Source organism: Schistocerca nitens, chromosome 2 (assembly GCF_023898315.1).
Source record: "Schistocerca nitens isolate TAMUIC-IGC-003100 chromosome 2, iqSchNite1.1, whole genome shotgun sequence".
Taxonomy (NCBI): domain Eukaryota; kingdom Metazoa; phylum Arthropoda; class Insecta; order Orthoptera; family Acrididae; genus Schistocerca; species Schistocerca nitens.
This window is the reverse complement of record NC_064615.1, coordinates 454,694,215-454,714,902: the sequence shown is the minus strand read 5'-3', so window position 1 is coordinate 454,714,902 and position 20,688 is coordinate 454,694,215. Positions and strand designations below refer to the sequence as shown.

The 20,688-nt window shown below is 43.0% G+C and overlaps 1 protein-coding gene across 4 annotated transcripts in view; it reads left to right on the top strand.

Moving 5' to 3' along the window:
* LOC126236337 (ribonuclease P protein subunit p40-like) overlaps window positions 1-20,688 on the top strand; it is a 262,934-nt gene that overhangs the window by 173,166 nt on the left and 69,080 nt on the right. For 3 of the 4 annotated variants that reach the window (XM_049945560.1, XM_049945563.1, XM_049945561.1), the window contains one exon: window positions 3,512-3,637. The exons of the other annotated variant lie outside the window; for it this stretch is intronic. In XM_049945560.1, the coding sequence (XP_049801517.1) occupies window positions 3,512-3,637 (126 nt within the window). The remainder of the gene's footprint in view (window positions 1-3,511; window positions 3,638-20,688) is intronic. 4 annotated transcript variants of the gene reach the window in all.

The window sequence follows — 20,688 nt, the reverse complement described above, 5'->3', positions numbered from 1 at the left end:
AGAACAACAACCTTCCAGCAGAAGAACAGAAAGCGCACACATCCTCAAAACAAATCATGACCTAATCATCTTACGTACAGACAAAGGTGCTACCACTATTGTTATGAATCACATTGGCTACCTGGCAGAAGGCCTTTGCCAATTATCTGAATCCTCCAGATTGATCCCATCGCAGAAGCCCAAGGCCATTCCCAAAACATCTCTGCTGAATCTATTTCTTTTTTCACCCATATGCACCCCACATATCTACCTTCTACACGTCCCCCACAATCCACAAAACCAACAATCATGGACGTACCGTTGTGGCTGGTTATTGAACTTCCACTGAAAGAATTTGGCCATCATTGACCAACATCCCCAACCATTTGAACCTAATCTAGCCTCCCATGTCAAAGATACCAACCACTACCTTCACTGACTCCACCAGCCCCACACCTGTACTTCCTGGATCCTTACTGGTCACTGTTGATGCCACCTCCCACTACACAAACATCCTTCATGCCTATGATCTTACCCTTATTGAACATTACCTTTCCCAATGTCCTCCATACCCACTACCTCATTCCTCATACACCTTACTGACTTTACCCTAACTCACTACTATTTTTATAGTAGGTATACAAACAAAGCCACAGCACATCTGTGAGAACCTGCATGGCACCCACCTATGCCACCATGTTTATGGGCCTGTAGAGGAGACTTTCCTAGCCTTCCAAAACACCAAACCCCTAGAGTGGTTGAGGTTCTTTGATGATATCTTCATGATATGGACTTGGAGCCAATAAACCCTATCTTAGTTCCTTCACAACTTCAGCACCTTCTTTCCCATCCACTTCACCATGTCCTCCCCAACCCAACATGCCATCATCCTGGACATTGACCACTTCTTCTCTGATGGCTCCATCCATACCTCAGTCCACATTAAACCCACCAACCACTAACAGCACTTCTATTTCAACAGGTGTCATCTCTTCCTCACCAAAAAATTGCTCTCATAAAGGCCTTCACAGACAGATACTATCCCCCAGACCAAACCTGCACAAAGACCTCCCTGCCATTCCCATTCACACACCCAATCCCCCCCAGAGCCAGCCACAAAAAAATGTTCCATTCGTCACCCAACCCCAACACCACAATGGACTGGAGCAACTGAACTACATCCTTTGCCAGGACTTTGATTAGTCATCATCAAGCTCTGAAATGAGGGACATCCTACCCAAGATCGTTCCCACTCCTCCTAAAGTAGTGTTCCATTGCCCGTCCAATGGCCACAGCATCCTAGTCCATCCCTATGTCACTCCCAATCCTACCCCTCGCCACAAGGATCATATCCCTGTGGAAGATCCAGGTGCAAGACCTTCCCAGTCCACCTACCCAGCACTTCCTATTCCAGTCCTGTCAAAGGCTTATCCTACTCCACCACAAGTCAGGCCATTGCGAAAGCAACCATGTCATGAAGGAGCTTGGTTGTAATCATTACACAGCTTTTTATATTGTATGACTACCAGCCAAGCAGTGCAGCAGGATGAATAGCTACCACCAAATTGTGGCCAAGAGCCAAGGAGACCACCCCGTGGCACAACATGAGCTGAACACAACATTCTTGATTTCAATGGCTGCTTCACTACCTGAGGCATCTGGATTCTCCCCTTCATCACCAGCTTTTCTAAACTGCACAGATGGGAGTTGTCCTCACAACACATTCTCACATCCTCCACTTCAAGAATTATCCCATCCTAAACCTATGGTGACATACTGTCAACACACCCTCCATCCAATAGTCTTCATCCCCTCTGTTGTATCACCCCCTCCTCATTTTCATTTCCCACCCTCTGCCATTGTACCTGCCCATCTTATCCCTTCCTTGCTCCTCTCCTTTTTCACTCCCTGGCCCCTCCCCATCTCCCTGCCCCACCCAATCCAGTGACTGTGTCACTCTTGTCCCTGCATGCTCTGCCAGACAGCACTCTTTTCTTCTCCCACCTGTACATTACAGTTTCTTGCACTTCCCTACCCCCTCCTGATTTCGTGTGAGAGGTGCATTATAGTTTGAGCTGCCATAGATGGTAGTCATGTGTAGAAGAGGTGTGCTTTTTAGTGTGAGTGAATGATATAAGTGTGTGTGTGTGTGTGTGTGTGTGTGTGTGTGAGTGTGTGTGTTTCACTTTCTGGGAAAGGCTGTGACAGAGAGCATGTGTAAGTATCTTTTAGTTGTGCCTGGCTGCAACTTCAAGTGTCATCTTTACATTAGTAGCAGTCTATCTTTCCTTATATTGTTACATCAATAATGATATTAATGTGATGTGAAGATCTTCAACATCTGTTGTGACTTCACATATGTAGTATCTTCTGAATTTTCTTTTGTGGTAACAGTAATGTAAATGCTTATGATTCAGATTAACTCTGTGATAGACTGTTAGTGTAACTGCAAAGGTAAAGGTACTACCAAGGACATCCATACCAAGGCTATGTCCCACCAGCCTAGCTCTCAGGTAAAGGGAAAAATATAGCTTAGTCAAGTGTTTTTCTTTCAAGAAAATTATTTAAAACTCAGTATCCACACATTTTAATGGGGTCAGAATTGGAACTTTTAGTGGCTACTTACCATATCTCCCCCCCCCCCCCTTCCACTCTCGCTCTCCCACTACACACTATCCACACTATCGTATGGGCACACTTGAGTTCTAATTTTAAAAAATCAGTTGCAGTATACTCTAAAAAGAACTGTGGAGTCCATGGCAAAGGGTACTTCCCATTGTACCACATTTTAGGATTTCTTCCCATTTCATTCACATATGGAGGACAGGAAGAATGCTACTTAAATACCCTTGATTGTGCTGTAACTTCTGGAAGCTCACCTTTGTGGTATTTGAGATTGTAGTACATTCTTCAACTTCTCATTTAATACTAGATCTTGAAGCTTTGTAAGCAAGTTTTGTATGGTAGTTGATGTTTATTTTCAAGTGTGTGTCTGTCTGTGTTTTTCAGGATTTCCGTTACATTCTCCTGTTGGTCAAACAAATCTGTAACCATTCCTGCTGCTTTTTTTTGTGTACATTAACATCCCCTGTTAGTCCTATTTGGCGTAGGTCTCACACACTTAGCAATGTTCCAGGATGGGTTGCACAATTGTTTTGTGGGCAATCTCTGTCAGTTATTAAAGAGTAAAATAACATAATTTCATCATAATACTAATAAGCCTAATAACAATAACAATAGTAACAATAACAATAATAAAACTCAGGTTTCATAATTTTATGGTAGACACTGAAAATATATGGCTGGCTCAGTTGTTAGAACATTGCTTGCAAAACCAGAAAAATTACCTTCAGGATGCAGTTGGCAACACAGTTTCTACCAAGAAAGTTCACTTCAAATTGGTTTTATAAATTACACCAAAAAACTAGGAAGATTAATGAATCATGTAGAGATAAAATTCTTCTCAAGCATTGCTCAATGTTTATTACTCTAAGGAAAGTAATTTATGAGTGCATCTGTCTTTCTTTTCTAGTCATCAACTTGGACTTAAAAGCAAGTAATTTTGGGCCTGGAACTAAAAATTATGAGCGAGTTTTTTGGTGTTTAAAGAACTGTTTCAATGTGAAGTTTGATATTCTCTTAGCATGGGACCCTCCAGGTAATATTTCATTGAGTTTTGATTCATAAATTAATTAAAATGTGTACCTTAGTTTCATGATAAATTGTGCAGAACATTTTTAGGAAACAATTTATATTTTATGTTTATACATTTCACATATGAATATTCTATATAAATTTAATTTAGTTATTGTCTGTCATAGTGAATTTGAAACTTGTTTTTCAGTTTACTTATAGCCGGTTTCAATATTGTAACATGTAGACGTCTGCATTAGTATCCAGTTTTATTTCATGTAAAACATTCCGTCAAATGCTTCGGAACAAACTATTCCCATTGCTTTTATTAGAAGGATTGATGACTGCATATCTTGAATATGCATTTCGTTCAAATCTATCTTAATCTTTATCTAATTTTTTGTCGAGCCATGCTTTTATCTTATATAACTTCAAAGATTCAAATTAATGTTCTTCTTTTTTGTTTTTCTTGCAGTTTTGTAGGCTGTTTCACTATATTGTCCTTAATTTTTACACTATTTCTGTTTGGGCAATCTTCGGTGGTGTCAGTGTACCAAATAATTTAGATCTTTTATGGAAGGCATTGTAATAAATATTTGAGCTACAGGATTCATTATTGAGGAGATTTTGGCTACAGAACTGGTAAAGAAGACACAATGTTGTTGCAGACATTACCTACAAGCAGTTATGCTTGGCTTAGTTTGTTGCATTTTTATGCTGCTCCTATGGGGAAGTACATCACAGTAGGGGAGGTTCAAGAAGACTACTGACTGAAATTATTTGTTTCAGTACTGACTGATGTCCAGAGAAGATGTTGTGTCCCTAATGTTGTTATAGCATTTTCTGTTCAGTTGTGGTGCTCATACTTGATTACGGTCTAAGTTGCAATGTGGTTATGAGGTGAACTCAGAAAGGCAGGAGTGCATAGGGCAGTTAAGCAAATTCTACCAATTTTCTGGGAATACGAGCTTCTTCTGCATGTTATTGTTGTGGTCTTCAGTCCTGAGACTGGTTAGATGCAGCTCTCCATGCTACTCTATCCTGTGCAAGCTTCTTCATCTCCCAGTACCTACTGCAACCTACATCCTTCTGAATCTGCTTAGTGTATTGCTCTCTTGGTCTCCCTCTACGATTTTTACCCTCCACGCTGCCCTCCAATGCTAAATTTGTGATCCCTTGATGCCTCAAAACATGTCCTACCAACCGATCCCTTCTTCTAGTCAAGTTGTGCCACAAACTTCTCTTCTCCCCAATCCTATTCAATACCTCCTCATTAGTTACGTGATCTACCCACCTTATCTTCAGCATTCTTCTGTAGCACCACATTTCAAAAGCTTCTATTCTCTTCTTGTCCAAACTGGTTATCGTCCATGTTTCACTTCCATACATGGCTACACTCCATACAAATACTTTCAGAAACGACTTCCTGACACTTAAATCTATACTCGATGTTAACAAATTTCTCTTCTTCAGAAACGCTTTCCTTTCCATTGCCAGTCTACATTTTATATCCTCTCTACTTCGACCATCATCAGTTATTTTACTCCCTAAATAGCAAAACTCCTTTACTACTTTAAGTGTCTCATTTCCTAATCTAATCCCCTCAGCATCACCCGATTTAATTTGACTACATTCCATTATCCTCGTTTTGCTTTTGTTGATGTTCATCTTATATCCTCCTTTCAAGACACTGTCCATTCCGTACAACTGCTCTTCCAAGTCCTTTGCTGTCTCTGACAGAATTACAATGTCATCGGCGAACCTCAAAGTTTTTACTTCTTCTCCATGAATTTTAATACCTACTCCGAATTTTTCTTTTGTTTCCTTTACTGCTTGCTCAATATACAGATTGAATAACATCGGGGAGAGGCTACAACCCTGTCTTACTCCCTTCCCAACCACTGCTTCCCTTTCATGCCCCTCAACTCTTATAACTGCCATCTGGTTTCTGTACAAATTGTAAATAGCCTTTCGCTCCCTGTATTTTACGCCTGCCACCTTCAGAATTTGAAAGAGAGTATTCCAGTTAACGTTGTCAAAAGCTTTCTCTAAGTCTACAAATCCTAGAAACGTAGGTTTGCCTTTCCTTAATCTTTCTTATAAGATAAGTCGTAAGGTTAGTATTGCCTCACGTGTTCCAACATTTCTACGGAATCCAAACTGATCTTCCCCGAGGTCCGCTTCTACCAGTTTTTCCATTCGTCTGTAAAGAATTCGCGTTAGTATTTTGCAGCTGTGACTTATTAAACTGATAGTTCAGTAATTTTCACATCTGTCAACAACTGCTTTCTTTGGTATTGGAAGTAATATTTTCTTCTTGAAGTCTGTGGGTATTTCGCCTGTCTCATACATCTTGCTCACCAGATGGTAGAGTTTTGTCATGACTGGCTCTCCCAAGGCCATCAGTAGTTCTAATGGAATGTTGTCTACTCCTGGTGCCTTGTTTCGACTCAGGTCTTTCAGTGCTCTGTCAAACTCTTCACGCAGTATCTTATCTCCCATTTCGTCTTCATCTACATCCTCTTCCATTTCCATAATACTGTCCCCAAGTACATCGCCCTTGTATAAACCCTCTATATACTCCTTCCACCTTTCTGCCTTCCCTTCTTTGCTTAGAACTGGGTTGCCATCTGAGCTCTTGATATTCATACAAGTGGTTCTCTTCTCTCCAAAGGTCTCTTTAATTTTCCTGTAGCCAGTATCTATCTTACCCCTCGTGAGGTAACCCTCTACATCCTTACATTTGTCCTCTAGCCATCCCTGCTTAGCCATTTTGCACTTCCTGTCGATCTCATTTTTGAGACGTTTGTATTCCCTTTTGCCTGCTTCATTTACTGCATTTTTATATTTTCTCCTTTCATCAATTAAATTCAATATTTCTTCTGTTACCCAAGGATTTCTATTAGCCCTCGTCTTTTTACCTACTTGATCCTCTGCTGCCTTCACTACTTCATCCCTCAGAGCTACCCATTTTTCTTCTACTGTATTTCTTTCCCCCATTCCTGTCAATTGTTCCCTTATGCTCTCCCTGAAACTCTCTACAACCTCTGGTTCTTTCAGTTTATCTAGGTCCCATCTCCTTAAATTCCCACCTTTTTGCAGTTTCTTCAGTTTCAATCTGCAGTTCATAACCAATAGATTGTGGTCAGAATCCACATCTGCCCCTGGAAATGTCTTACAATTTAAAACCTGGTTCCTGAATCTCAGTCTTACCATTATACACTCCTGGAAATGGAAAAAAGAACACATTGACACCGGTGTGTCAGACCCACCATACTTGCTCCGGACACTGCGAGAGGGCTGTACAAGCAATGATCACACGCACGGCACAGCGGGCACACCAGGAACCGCGGTGTTGGCCGTCGAATGGCGCTAGCTGCGCAGCATTTGTGCAACGCCGCCGTCAGTGTCAGTCAGTTTGCCGTGGCATACGGAGCTCCATCGCAGTCTTTAACACTGGTAGCATGCCGCGACAGTGTGGACGTGAACCGTATGTGCAGTTGACGGACTTTGAGCGAGGGCGTATAGTGGGCATGCGGGAGGCCGGGTGGATGTACCGCCGAATTGCTCAACACGTGGGGCGTGAGGTCTCCACAGTACATCGATGTTGTCGCCAGTGGTCGGCGGAAGGTGCACGTGCCCGTCGACCTGGGACCGGACCGCAGCGACGCACGGATGCACGCCAAGACCGTAGGATCCTACGCAGTGCCGTAGGGGACCGCACCGCCACTTCCCAGCAAATTAGGGACACTGTTGCTCCTGGGGTATCGGCGAGGACCATTCGCAACCGTCTCCATGAAGCTGGGCTACGGTCCCGCACACCGTTAGGCCGTCTTCCGCTCACGCCCCAACATCGTGCAGCCCGCCTCCAGTGGTGTCGCGACAGGCGTGAATGGAGGGACGAATGGAGACGTGTCATCTTCAGCGATGAGAGTCTCTTCTGTCTTGGTGCCAATGATGGTCGTATGCGTGTTTGGCGCCGTGCAGGTGAGCGCCACAATCAGGACTGCATACGACCGAGGCACACAGGGCCAACACCCGGCATCATAGTGTGGGGAGCGATCTCCTACACTGGCCGTACACCACTGGTGATCGTCGAGGGGACACTGAATAGTGCACGGTACATCCAAACCGTCATCGAACCCATCGTTCTACCATTCCTAGACCGGCAAGGGAACTTGCTGTTCCAACAGGACAATGCATGTCCGCATGTATCCCGTGCCACCCAACGTGCTCTAGAAGGTGTAAGTCAACTACCCTGGCCAGCAAGATCTCCGGATCTGTCCCCCATTGAGCATGTTTGGGACTGGATGAAGCGTCGTTTCACGCGGTCTGCACGTCCAGCACGAACGCTGGTCCAACTGAGGCGCCAGGTGGAAATGGCATGGCAAGCCATTCCACAGGACTACATCCAGCATCTCTACGATCGTCTCCATGGGAGAATAGCAGCCTGCATTGCTGCGAAAGGTGGATATACACTGTACTAGTGCCGACATTGTGCATGCTCTGTTGCCTGTGTCTATGTGCCTGTGGTTCTGTCAGTGTGATCATGTGATGTATCTGACCCCAGGAATGTGTCAAAAAAGTTTCCCCTTCCTGGGACAATGAATTCACGGTGTTCTTATTTCAATTTCCAGGAGTGTATAATCTATCTGATACCTTTTAGTATCTCCAGGATTCTTCCAGGTATACAACCTTCTTTTATGATTCTTGAACCAAGTGTTAGCTATGATTAAGTTATGCTCTGTGCAAAATTCTACAAGGTGGCTTTGTCTTTCATTTCTTCCCCCCAATCCATATTCACCTACTATGTTTCCTTCTCTCCCTTTTCCTACTGACGGATTCCAGTCACCCATGACTATTAAATTTTCGTCTCCCTTCACTACCTGAATAATTTCTTTTATCTTGTCATACATTTCATCAATTTCTTCATCATCTGCAGAGCTAGTTGGCATATAAACTTGTACTACTGTAGTAGGCATGGGCTTTATGTCTATCTTGGCCACAATAATGCGTTCACTATGCTGTTTGTAGTAGCTAACCCACACTCCTATTTTTTTATTCATTATTTAACCTACTCCTGCATTACTCCTATTTGATTTTGTATTTATAACCCTATAATCACCTGACCAAAAGTCTTGTTCCTCCTGCCACCGAACTGCACTAATTGCCACTATATCTAACTTTAACCTAACCATTTCCCTTTTTAAATTTTCTAACCTACCTGCCCGATTAAGGGATCTGACATTCCACGCTCCGATCCGTAGAATGCCAGTTTTCTTTCTCCTGATAACGACGTCCTCTTGAGCAGTCCCCGCCCGGAGATCCGAATGGGGGACTATTTTACCTCCGGAATATTTTACCCAAGAGGACGCCATCATCATTTAATCATACAGTAAAGCTGCATGTCCTCGGGAAAAATTACGGCTGTAGTTTCCCCTTGCTTTCAGCCGTTCGCAGTACCAGCACAGCAAGGCCGTTTTGGTTAATGTTACAAGGCCAGATCAGTCAATCATCCAGACTGTTGCCCCTGCAACTACTGAAAAGGCTGCTGCCTCTCTTCAGGAACCACATGTTTGTCTGGCCTCTCAACAGATACCCCTCCGTTGTGGTTGCATAGATAATCTGATATGCTTTTGACTGATAATACCTTGCACTTACTTAGTTTATGAAATCAGAATGTACACCATATTTTATTGTGATGGTGTTTAATTATAAAGTGTTTATTCACAACTAATGTTGTTGTTGAATGTAGCTGGTATCATTGAAACATTTCAGTAAAGAAGTAAAGAAATTGGTATGAGTGAGGCAGTATGCATAGTCTGTAATTTCAGTATAGATCCTTAAACCATAAAGTCTACCAGAATGATGTCCATAATATTGGTAATTTGAAAGATGATATCCATACAGGGATGTTAAAAATAGCAATTATAGAACTTTCATATTTCATTAGATGTTGCCTCAGAATATAACATGGGTATGTGAGCATGGCTAGATGAATGTTGTAACCGGTATCTAATTATGATTGCAAAAATGATGTAGCCTTCCAAAAGCTGTTAGCAAAGTACCAAATGCTATTGCAGCCCATAAAATACATATACTGGATGCAGTCTAAATTGATTAGTGTGAAATCCATTGTACACAGTGAATCTAGGTCTTCTACTAATTTCACATTTTGGTTTATTTAGCGTTATTCCACATTCATCATTAAAATAACCAAAAATTAAATCTAAATTGCTAATTATCAGATATGTGCTTTCAGACACCTTCCTGTGCTAATTTTGATGAGTGTTGAACTAAGTTCCCAGTGCAGCCTCAGATAAATGTCATACAAATATTGTAAACATATGTATAAAAATTAAACAATGTAAAATCCAAGATGGAATGTAACAATATTTGAAAAGGAAAGTTGCTACTCACCATATAGAGGAGATGCTGAGTCGCAGACAGGCACGACAGAAAGATTCTCACAATTAAAGCTTTCGGCCATTAAGGCCTTCGTCAACAATAGTCGATAGACGCACACACACACACACACACACACACACACACACACACACACACAAATGCAATATTGGTGTATGTATAAAAATTATGAAACAAATTCTTTGTAGCTGTAGAATAAAATGTTGAATGTGACAGTGTCCACAAAAATACAGCTTCTAGGAAGCATAAATAAGCCATGATTTTTCTAGCCATGTGGCCAGAGATAAATATTGTTCAGCCAGGAATTGTGTTCTGTGTTAATTATTTCTCATGGAAATTACATCTTGATTCTTTTATTAATATATATAAGCAGAAAAGCAGCACTTTGAAAACAGTGATGGTTCCTCCACTTGAGATTCCTCAGATGCAATTTTCCCTGATATGTTAAACTAAGCATTTATGCAACTTTGCACAAAATGCTATCAGCTACAGTATATTGTGGCCAAATATGTGCTAACTCAGCTATTTCTCATCATCACTGACTATAATACCTATATTACATGTCTTTGCAGCGGTGAAAGAATTAATTTGGAGCAGTGATTGTGGAACTTCCTTTGTAAAGGGAAATTTTAAAATGGACCTTAAGATTTCTGTTTTTAAATTTGAACAATTTAGTTTAGGCTTTACTGTGACTATTATTGATATCAAATGAAACAAGTTTACTATCACCAGTTACTGGTAATTTATATGCACAATGTGTTTCAGATGTCCTTTCTCTGTCATAATACACTATAAGAGGGGGAAAGAATCCAACAACAACACACCATGAAGGAATTATCCAAATGGGACAGTAATCAGTAGCCTCCAGGGGGTCCACAACTCTTTTGTGAATATGTGCATGGCGAGCATGGGACCCCGAACTAGTGCGGCTCTCTTTCCTTTTTGGGCTGCATACCTTCCTTTTCCACATCCTTCCCCATCCCCCATCCTCCCCCCCCCCCCCTCACCTCTGCCCCTTCCCTTCCCTTTCTCCCCCTATTGGAGTATTTTTCATGCCTATGTCTGGAGGCAGACACTTGTAACCATAAGACAGTCTCTCTTCTTTGCTTTCTATGCTGGAAAGTCTCTGTCCTCCCTTTGTCCTTCTCTTTTCCTTGCCTCTTCTCTTTACCCTCTTCTCCACTGCGGCATTTGAGACCTCTCTTCTTTCCTTTTCTTTGTTCCTCCCTTTCTCTTTCTTTCCTCCCTGTGCGTGTCTGAAGGCCAACCCACGCATTCCCACGCGTAGCCGGTGACGGGGTAATGCGTAATTCCCTGCCCTGGATAAACAGGTAGGACAGGTACGTACCCCCTGGTAACGGCCAGGCCCAGGGAGAGTGATTACCCAAGCTGGTACCTTCCAAACGTGCCAATTGGTCCCTCTGTCCGTTTCTCAGGAGGTGTGACCTGAGGTGTGAACAATCACCTAAGGTGGGAGTGCCCTCAGTGAGGGCCCTCCACAAGGAAGGAGCACCCATCGGAGAAGCCAGTAATCATGTGGGGATAATTCCGCAATGGTTTCCTCTACATCTACCATTTCTGCTCACAAGCAAAAGTTAAATGTGTGGACAATTCTTCCATCAGTGCCACAGTTCCTTGTTGTTTCTCGGTCGGACGAAGGTCAAGACTTCTCCACAGTCAACCCTTTCATTATTGAGAAAGATTTCAATGCAATTGTAGGTCCTGTGAAGTCTTGTTCACAATTACGAAATGTCACCTTGTCGTTAGAAACAGTCAGTGCCCTCTAGGCACAAAAATTGCTGCGAACTTTGCTGCTACACACCTTCCCTGTCCGAGTGGAAGTGCACTGCACTTTAAATTCATCACGCGGGGTGGTTTATACACGCTCACTCGACGGTTTGTCCAACGAGGAAGTTCAAAACTACCTGTCTGACCATGGCGTAACAGCTGTACATAGAGTCATGACAAGGGTTTACAAGGACTTGGTTCCAACCCGTACTATCTTCTTGACATTTGACAGATTTCAACTTCCATCGAACATTAAAGCGGCCTATGAGATAATTTCAGTTCGCCCTTACATCCCCAACCCTGCACGTTGCTATTGGTGTCAGCAGTTTAATCATACTAGCCAGTCGTGTTCCAGTCCGGCCAAATGTGTTACATGTGGCAAGGATGCCCATGAGGGTGCTTGTCCATCTCCATCCCCTCGTTGCATCAACTGTATGGGCGACTACGCTGCTTCCTCTAGAGATTGCTCCATTTTCAAAGATGAACGGCTTATTCAGGAAATCAGAGTGAAGGAAAAGGTGTCTACATTTGCTGCTCATAAGTTATTCGCCAATCGAAAACTCACTGTGCCTCCAGCAGGTAAATATAACACTGTCCTTGCATCTCCTCAGCCTACTAAGGAGGTAGCAACGCAGACTTGTGATCTCACCTTTAGTGCCACGGTCGTCAGATCGGCCAGCACAAAGATCACCCTTCAGCCTCTGCACTATCACCTGCTCACTCTACGGCTGACCCTTCATAGGCTTCTGCTAAATCACGAGCCCCAAAATCAGACACCAGAACTTCCAAAAAAGAGCCTACTCATGAAGATTTTTTACGTACCCCGACTTCACAACCATCGATTCCTCCCTCATCTCAACATCCTGTTTCCAAGAAGGCTGATAAGAAACCAAGTTCCTCTCCTTCTCTGCCAGGGCATGTCTCATCTACAGCGCCACCTGGTGATAACCACCCTCGGCCGTCATCTGTGTCACCAAGGCTAATCAACCGGCTGATCGCTGGTGGCAGGAGCTGGTCCCGAACAACCTGTGGATCAGGATCTTCTGCCTTTGGCTGAATGCTGTTCCACACTGTCGGCCGCCGGCTCTCAGCAGTTGTTGAGTTGAGAGCAACCATGGTAAGATTCTTCCCTTTTCTGTCCACCCTATGTCAATTATCCATTGGAATATCTGTGGTATTAGAGCCAATTGGGATGAACTGTCAGTCCTCTTACAATCCTACTTGTCTTCAGGGAAACAAAGCTGTGTCCCCACAATCACTTTGTTTTCCCTCATTTTCAGTCAGTCCGGTTTGATCTGCCCTCTGTTGATGGCACTCCAGCACATGGGGGACTTAACAATTCTTCTCCATGATACTGTCCCTCATCACCCAATCCCCTTAAACAGTTCCTTCCAAGCTGTTGCTGTCCGTCTTTCCTTTTCTGGATACACCTTCTCTCTTTGTACTGTATACATTCCATCGTCCACACCGATGGCAAGAGCTGATCTCCTTCATCTCCTTGGTCAGCTCCTGCCCCCCTATTTGCTGGTTGGGGACTTCAATGCCCACCACCTGCTTTGGGGATGTCCGCATCCTTGTCCGCGAGGCTCCCTATTGATTGACGTCTTCCACCAAGTGGATTGTGTTTGCCTCAACACTGGGAAACCTACATTTTTGTCTGCCTCCACAACGAATTTCTCTCATTTGGACCTTTCGGTTGGTACCGTTCAGCTAGCTCGGCACTTTGAATGGTTTACTCTTGCTGATACACACTCGAGTGACCATTTTCCATGTGTCCTTTGATTGCTGCCACAACTGCCATCTATGCACCCAAGACTCTGGAAGTTTGCCCAAGCCGATTGGACATCCGATGACCGTCACTTTCCTAGCGTCTACGATCAGGTCACTCATGTTACAGAAGTTATTCTTACAGCCACAGAACATTCAATACCTCGCACCTCCGATTTGCCCCGGTGCCCCCCGGTTCCTTGGTGATACAAAGCGTGCCGTGACGCAGTATCTGAGAAGCAACATGCTCGTCGCGTTTTCTGCCATCATCCTACTTTGGCCAACTCTATCCACTATAAGCTGTTACATGCATGATGCTGTCGTGTCATCCACAATAGTAAGAAGGCAAGCTGGGTCTTCTTTACTAGCTCTTTCAACACCTCAGAAATTTGGAGTCAAATTCAACGGTTATCTGGCGCGTCTAGTTTCTCCCAGATTCTGGGCTCACTGTCGCGCATGATACCTTAGTGGACCCCGTCACTGTTTCTAACTCCTTGGGTCAACACTTTGCTGAGATTTCAAGCTCTTCAAATTACCCGCCAGCCTTTCTCCTGAAGAAATGTGCAGTGGAAGTGTGACCTCTTGCTTTCTCCTCTCAAAATAGCGAAAGCTATAATACTGTTTTCTCCATGCACGAACTCCAACACACACTCTCTTTTTCTCGCTCTTCTGCCCCAGGACCGGTGGTATCCACATCCAAATGTTGCTGCTTTTATCATATCATAGTCTGCGTTACCTCCTTCGCCTTTATAATCGAATTTGTACCGACAGTACTTTTCCCAGAAGATGGTGGGAAGCTATCATCGTTCCTGTTCCGAAACCTGGAAAGGACAAACATCTCCCCTCTAGGTATCGCCCCATTTCTCTCACGAGTAGCGTATGTAAGGTTTTGGAGTGTATGGTGAATTGCCGTTTAGCCTGGTGGCTGGAGTGCTGGAGTCCCGAAGCCTTTTAACACCTGCACAATGCGGTTTCTGAAAGCATCGTTCTGCAGTTGACCATCTTGTTGCTCTCTCCACTTATATCATGAAAAATTTTCTCAGGAAACGCCAAATGGTAGCAATATTTTTTGATCTGGAGAGAACATACGATACCTGTTGGAGAACAGGCATCCTCCGCATACTGTTCTCTTGGGGATTTTGAGGTCGGCTGCCCCTTTTTATTCACAAATTTATGGCAGAGTGCACATTTAGTGTGCAGGTGAACACTACTCTCTCCTGTACTTTCTTCCAGTAAAACGGGGTACCCCAGGGCTCCATGCTAAGTGTTGTACTGTTTGCCATCGCCATAAATCCAATTGTGGATTGTCTCCTTCCCGATGTCTTGGGCTCCCTCTCTGTGGATGATTTTGCGATCTACTACAGCTCTTAATGGACCAGCCTTCTAGAACGACGTCTTCAAGGATGTCTCGATCGCCTCCACTCTTGGAGCATCGAAACCAGCTTCCGCTTTTCTTCCAGTAAGACCGTTTGTGTCAATTTTTGACATCGTATGGAGTTTCTTCCGCCTTCCCTACATCTAGGCCCTGTCAACCTTCCATTCGCAGACGTCGCTAAATCCTTGGGTCTTATGTTTAATCCCAAAGAAAGCAGGTGTTGACAGATGTGAAAATTACCGAACTATCAGTTTAATAAGTCACTGCTGCAAAATACTAACGCAAATTCTTTAGAGATGAATGGAAAAACTGGTAGAAGTCGACCTCGGGGAAGATCATTTTGGATTCTGCAGAAATATTGGAACACGTGAGGCAATACTGACCCTAAGACTTATCTTAGAAAATAGATTAAGGAAAGGCAAACCTACGTTTCTAGCTTTTGTAGACTTAGAGAAAGCTTTTGACAATGTTGACTGGAATACTCTCTTTCAAATTCTAAACATGGCAGGGGTAAAATACAGGGAGCGAAAGGCTATTTACAATTTGTACAGAAACCAGATGGCAGTTATAAGGGGCATGAAAGGGAAGCAGCGGTTGGGAAAGGAGTGAGACAGGGTTGTAGCCTGTCCCCGATATTATTCAATCTGTATATTGAGCAAGCAGTAAAGGAGACAAAAGAAAAATTCGGAGTAGGTATTAAAATCCATGGAGAAGAAATAAAAATGTTGAGGTTCACCGATGACATTGTAATTCTGTCAGAGACAGCAAAGGACTTGGAAGAGCAGTTGAACCTACGGTACGGCCATCTGTATCGCTGAGGCACGCAAGCCTCCCCACCAACACCAAGGTCCATGATTCATGGCATCATGAGGCATCAAGGGATCACAAATTTAGCATTGGAGGGCAGCGTGGAGGGTAAAAATCGTAGAGGGAGACCAAGAGATGAATACACTAAGCAGATTCAGAAGGATGTAGGTTGCAGTAAGTACTGGGAGATGAAGAAGCTTGCACAGGATAGGGTAGCATGGAGAGCTGCATCAAACCAGTCTCAGGACTGAAGACAACAACAACAACAACAACAACAACAACAACAACAACAATATGTTTGACAGAAAACAGTGTTAGTCCTCCCACGTTTCCTATGTTTCGGCTCACTGTTTGCCATCTGTCAACACCCTCCGTATTCTGAATGGTACCTCCTGGGGAGCAGACTGAGTGGTCCTTCTCCACCTCTTATCGCACCTTAGTGCGCTGAAAATTGGACTATGGAAGCATAGTTTACTCCTCTGCTCAGCTGTCTATTCTTCGGCATGTTGACTCTGTCCACCACCATGGATTGCGTTTAGCATCTGGAGCTTTTTACACCAGCTCTATGGAAAGCCTTTATGCTGAGACTGCTGAACCTCCACTGTCCAATCGGCGAGCTGTCCTTCTGAGTCGTTATGCTAGCCATCTGTCTTGGATTTAGGGTATGCAGGCCGCCCTTCCTCTCTTCTACCACTGGGAGTCCACTTCCGTCAACTGCTACGTTCTCTTTCCTTCCACTTTCCTAAAACTTTCTTGACAATTTGGAGTACAGCACTGCCTTGACTCTGCCCCCAGACCTGCCTACTCCATGACCATTGTCAGCTTCCCGAGGATGGTACCCCTTCTCTCGTTTATCATCGGACATTTGCTGCTCTATGCGCACAAATGAAGGATGCCACATTTATTTACACCCATGGCTCAAAAACATCATTTGGTTTTGGGGGTGCCTATATTGTTGGCGACACCCCTAATCGATTTTGGCTTCCCGACCAGTGTTTGGTTTTTACTGTGGAGCTTTCAGATACATCCGTCGCCATCAGTGGATACAGTATATTATATGCTCAGATTCACTCAGCTCTCTCTTCAGTCTCCAATCTCTTTACCCTGTCCACCCTCTGGTACACCGGATTCAGGACTGCCTCCACTTGCTCCACTTGGGGGGGCTTCTCTCTGCTACACGCCTGTCTACAACTGTCACCTTATATATCTTCAATTTTAGCAGATGACATGTGCTCAGCCGATCACGTCCTCGAGAATATTAGTGCCAGTGAGATGACGTCGGTCATTTGAAGCTCTTTTTGGGGAAAACAACCCCCCCTTCTGTAGTGGTTTTCTAAGCTTTCCTTCTGCTTTTTATTTTCCCCACTTTTTGAGTTTTGCTCCCATTGCTGCTGATTTCCAGTTTTTTTTTACCCTAAGCGACAGACCGGGTACTAATGACTGTAGCAGTTTTGCACCCTAAAACCAAAACAAAAAGAAAGGGGGAATCAGTAGATCTGCTGCACATGTACAAAAAAACAAAAGATTACTATTTCAGAGCAATTGGATGATATATTCAAGAGAAAGAGTATCATAAATTGAAAAAGTCAATAATGTGGTGCCCACCTTGGACCCTTATGCAAGCAGTTATTCAGCTTGACATTGATTGAGAGAGTTGTTGGATTCCCTCCTGAGAGATATCATGTCAAATTCTGTCCAATTTGTGCCTTAAATCATCAACTCCCTGAACTGGTTTGAGGGCCCTGGCAATGCTGCTCCAAACATTCTCCATTGGGGAGAGATCCAGCAACCTTCCTGGCCAAGGTAAGGTTTGCAAGCACAAAGACAAGGGGTAGAAACTCTCACCATATGCAGGCAGGTGTTACCTTACTGAAATGTGAGCCCTAGATGGCTAGCCGGCCGCATTGGTCTCGCGGTTCTAGGCGCGCAGTCCGGAACCGTGCGACTGCTACGGTTGCAGGTTCGAATCCTGCCTCGGGCATGGATGTGTGTGATGTCCTTAGGTTAGTTAGGTTTAAGTAGTTCTAAGTTCTAGGGGACTGATGACCACAGCAGTTGAGTCCCATAGTGCTCAGAGCCATTTGAACCCTAGATGGCTTATCATGAAAGGCAACAAAATGGGTCATAGTGTATTGTCGATGCAATGCTATAGTGTAAGGGTGCCACGCCTGACTACCAAAGGTGTTCTGCTGTCTATGAAAAGAAATGGCACCCAAACCATCATTCGTGGTTGTCGGGCCATATGGTGGGCGACTGTCAAGTTGGTATCACACCGCTCTTTGTGGTCTCTCCAGACTCGTATTTCCCAGTTATCGGGGCTCAGTTCAAAGCAGGACTCAGCACTGAACACAATGTTACTCCATTCAATGAGATTCCAGGCCAAAGACATGTCTGGAGACATCCCGGACAGTATTGGGATGCCAATCTGACTGTTGCCCACCATAAGGCTTGACAACCAGGAGTGATTGTCTGGTGTGCCATTTCGTTACCTAGTAGGACCCCTTTGGTTGTCAAGTGCAAGAGTTTCTACCCCCTTGTCTTTGTGCTTGCCAAACCCTACCTTGAACAGTAAGACATTGAGAACATTAAGAGCATTATGGATAGGACCCTCCAAGCAGCTCTCAATTTTGATGGTCTATTGTGCCAGTTGGATAGATTTTGGTGCAATATCACTTAGGAGGAACCTCCAAAAACTGTATCAATCAATGCTAAGCTGAATAACTGCTCGCATATGGGCTGGAGGTGGATCATTGCATTATTGAATTGTTCAATTTGTGAAGCTATTTCTCTTGAATAAATCATCCAAATTTTCTGAAGTTGTTTGTCTGGACATGAACATCACATCTACTCCTTTCTGTCCCATTCACATAAATCCTCCATGAAGCATCATTATTTTTCTTCTTCTTCTTCTTCTTCTTCTTCTTCTTCTTCTTAGACTGTATAGATCCATTTAATGATTGAGATTTAAATGTTTCAAATGTGTTGTGAATATAGATAAACAGTGACTGGTGATAATACACTTGTTGTATAATTTGCTCCTGGTTTTACTCTGCCATCCTTGATATCAGTTCATTTGGCATCTATGAATGTCTGTATACCAACTTTCATGCCACAATGAATGAGCCTAAATGTATGACCTTAATATCTTTGGATTTTTTGAGAGATCTTTCAGTAAGATTCTGAGTCTTTTTGAGCAGCAATCCGAAACAGTCATGTGCATTGTCAAAATGGCATTCGGGCAATGCTGCAGAATATCTCCAACGGTTACTGACCAGCAGGATGCTATTCAATCAGCAGTTGAACTGATCAACATGGAACATGTCTGAAGATTTTTCTCAAGCTGCTCCAAACTTATAGTTTCACGCATGCATGAAGCTGCTATTTTATCTTCTGCTTTACATGTATCTACTGTGAGTCACTTAGTCTGTCCTAGTAGAGTGTTCTTCAACTTAAGTAATTCCGATATTTTAAATTTATCTTCAAATCTGGTATTCAAGTGAGAAAAAAAATAAACTTGATGGTAGAAACTACTTCCGTTACAATGAGTAAATTATTATTAAAACATTTAATAACTTACATACTTTTAAACTGATAATCCTCTGCCCCTGTGGAACTTATACTTATCAACAATATAGTGTATTGGTGGTCAGTATTAGATAATTTTCCTACCTATAAGTGATTAGCTGCAGAAATCCACATTTTTATTTGGTAAATATCTAGAAGTTCTATGATATTGTTCCTTCTAGTCAGTTTATTCCTCTTTTTATTTCTAATGTGGGAGTCATTGTATCCTGGCATCATTACTTATCTATTTTCCATGACTTCAATCACTGTTGTCACAGAGTGAGACATCTTATATTAAGCAGTTCTTTGTAATGAAGCGTTCTGTGCAGAAGGGTTAATGTAATGCACGTACAGTTCTGTGAAAATAGTCTCTTTACTTCCTAACAAATTAAAATTTCTTTTAGTTTGGTTCAAACTGAACATTGTATGCAGGTACCTATTAAAATAAGCCCCAATATTAAAATGGATGTGCGTGTAAACAGTGAGTAGGTAATGTCTACAAAGTAATACTAATAATGAATGAAAATACCAAAATTTTATCATCAACAAATTTTTTCTTATGAATGCCCTTTCTTCATTCATTTGTTCTTATTCAAATATTTAATAAGTTTCTGGACTAATTTGTAAAAGATAAATAATACTGCTGTTAACCAAACACTAGACAGTCATGACAAATGCAAGATTGTTAATATTTCTCTAGAAGATAATCTTGAGCGGTGACCAAGCTGCTTTGGCTTAAATAAAACTCTGTGAAATGTGTGACATCAATTTAGGTTAATCACACTCTTTGTCAGTTTTACACTAATAATAATAATAATAATTATTATTATTATAGAAATTATTGTAACAGATTTTCATAATGCGTGTAAACTCTGTGCTTCACGTATGATTATATTTTGAAAAGCAGTGTGGATAATACCCTCACTGTAACTACATTCCGCAGTTAATATTTGTGAAAGTTTCAAGACAACAATACCTGAATATGGAATATGCTGTCATATTAATGTGAGAGATAACAATATTTTGAAAAGAATAGTTGCTACTCAGCATATAGTCGAGATGCCGAGTCACAGATAGACACGACAGAAAGACTGTCAGAAAGTGAGCTTTTGGCCAACAAGGCCTATGTCGGAACAAACCACCCACCCACCCACCCACATACACACACACACACACACACACACACACACACACACACACACCCCTCACCCATGCATGACCAGTCTCTGGTCTCTGGCTGTTGAGGCCCAACTGTGACAGCAACACATGATGGGAGAGGCAAGGCAACCGGGTGGTGGCGGTAAGGAGAAGGCTAAGGTGAGGAGGGGGAGGGATAGTAGGATAGGGGT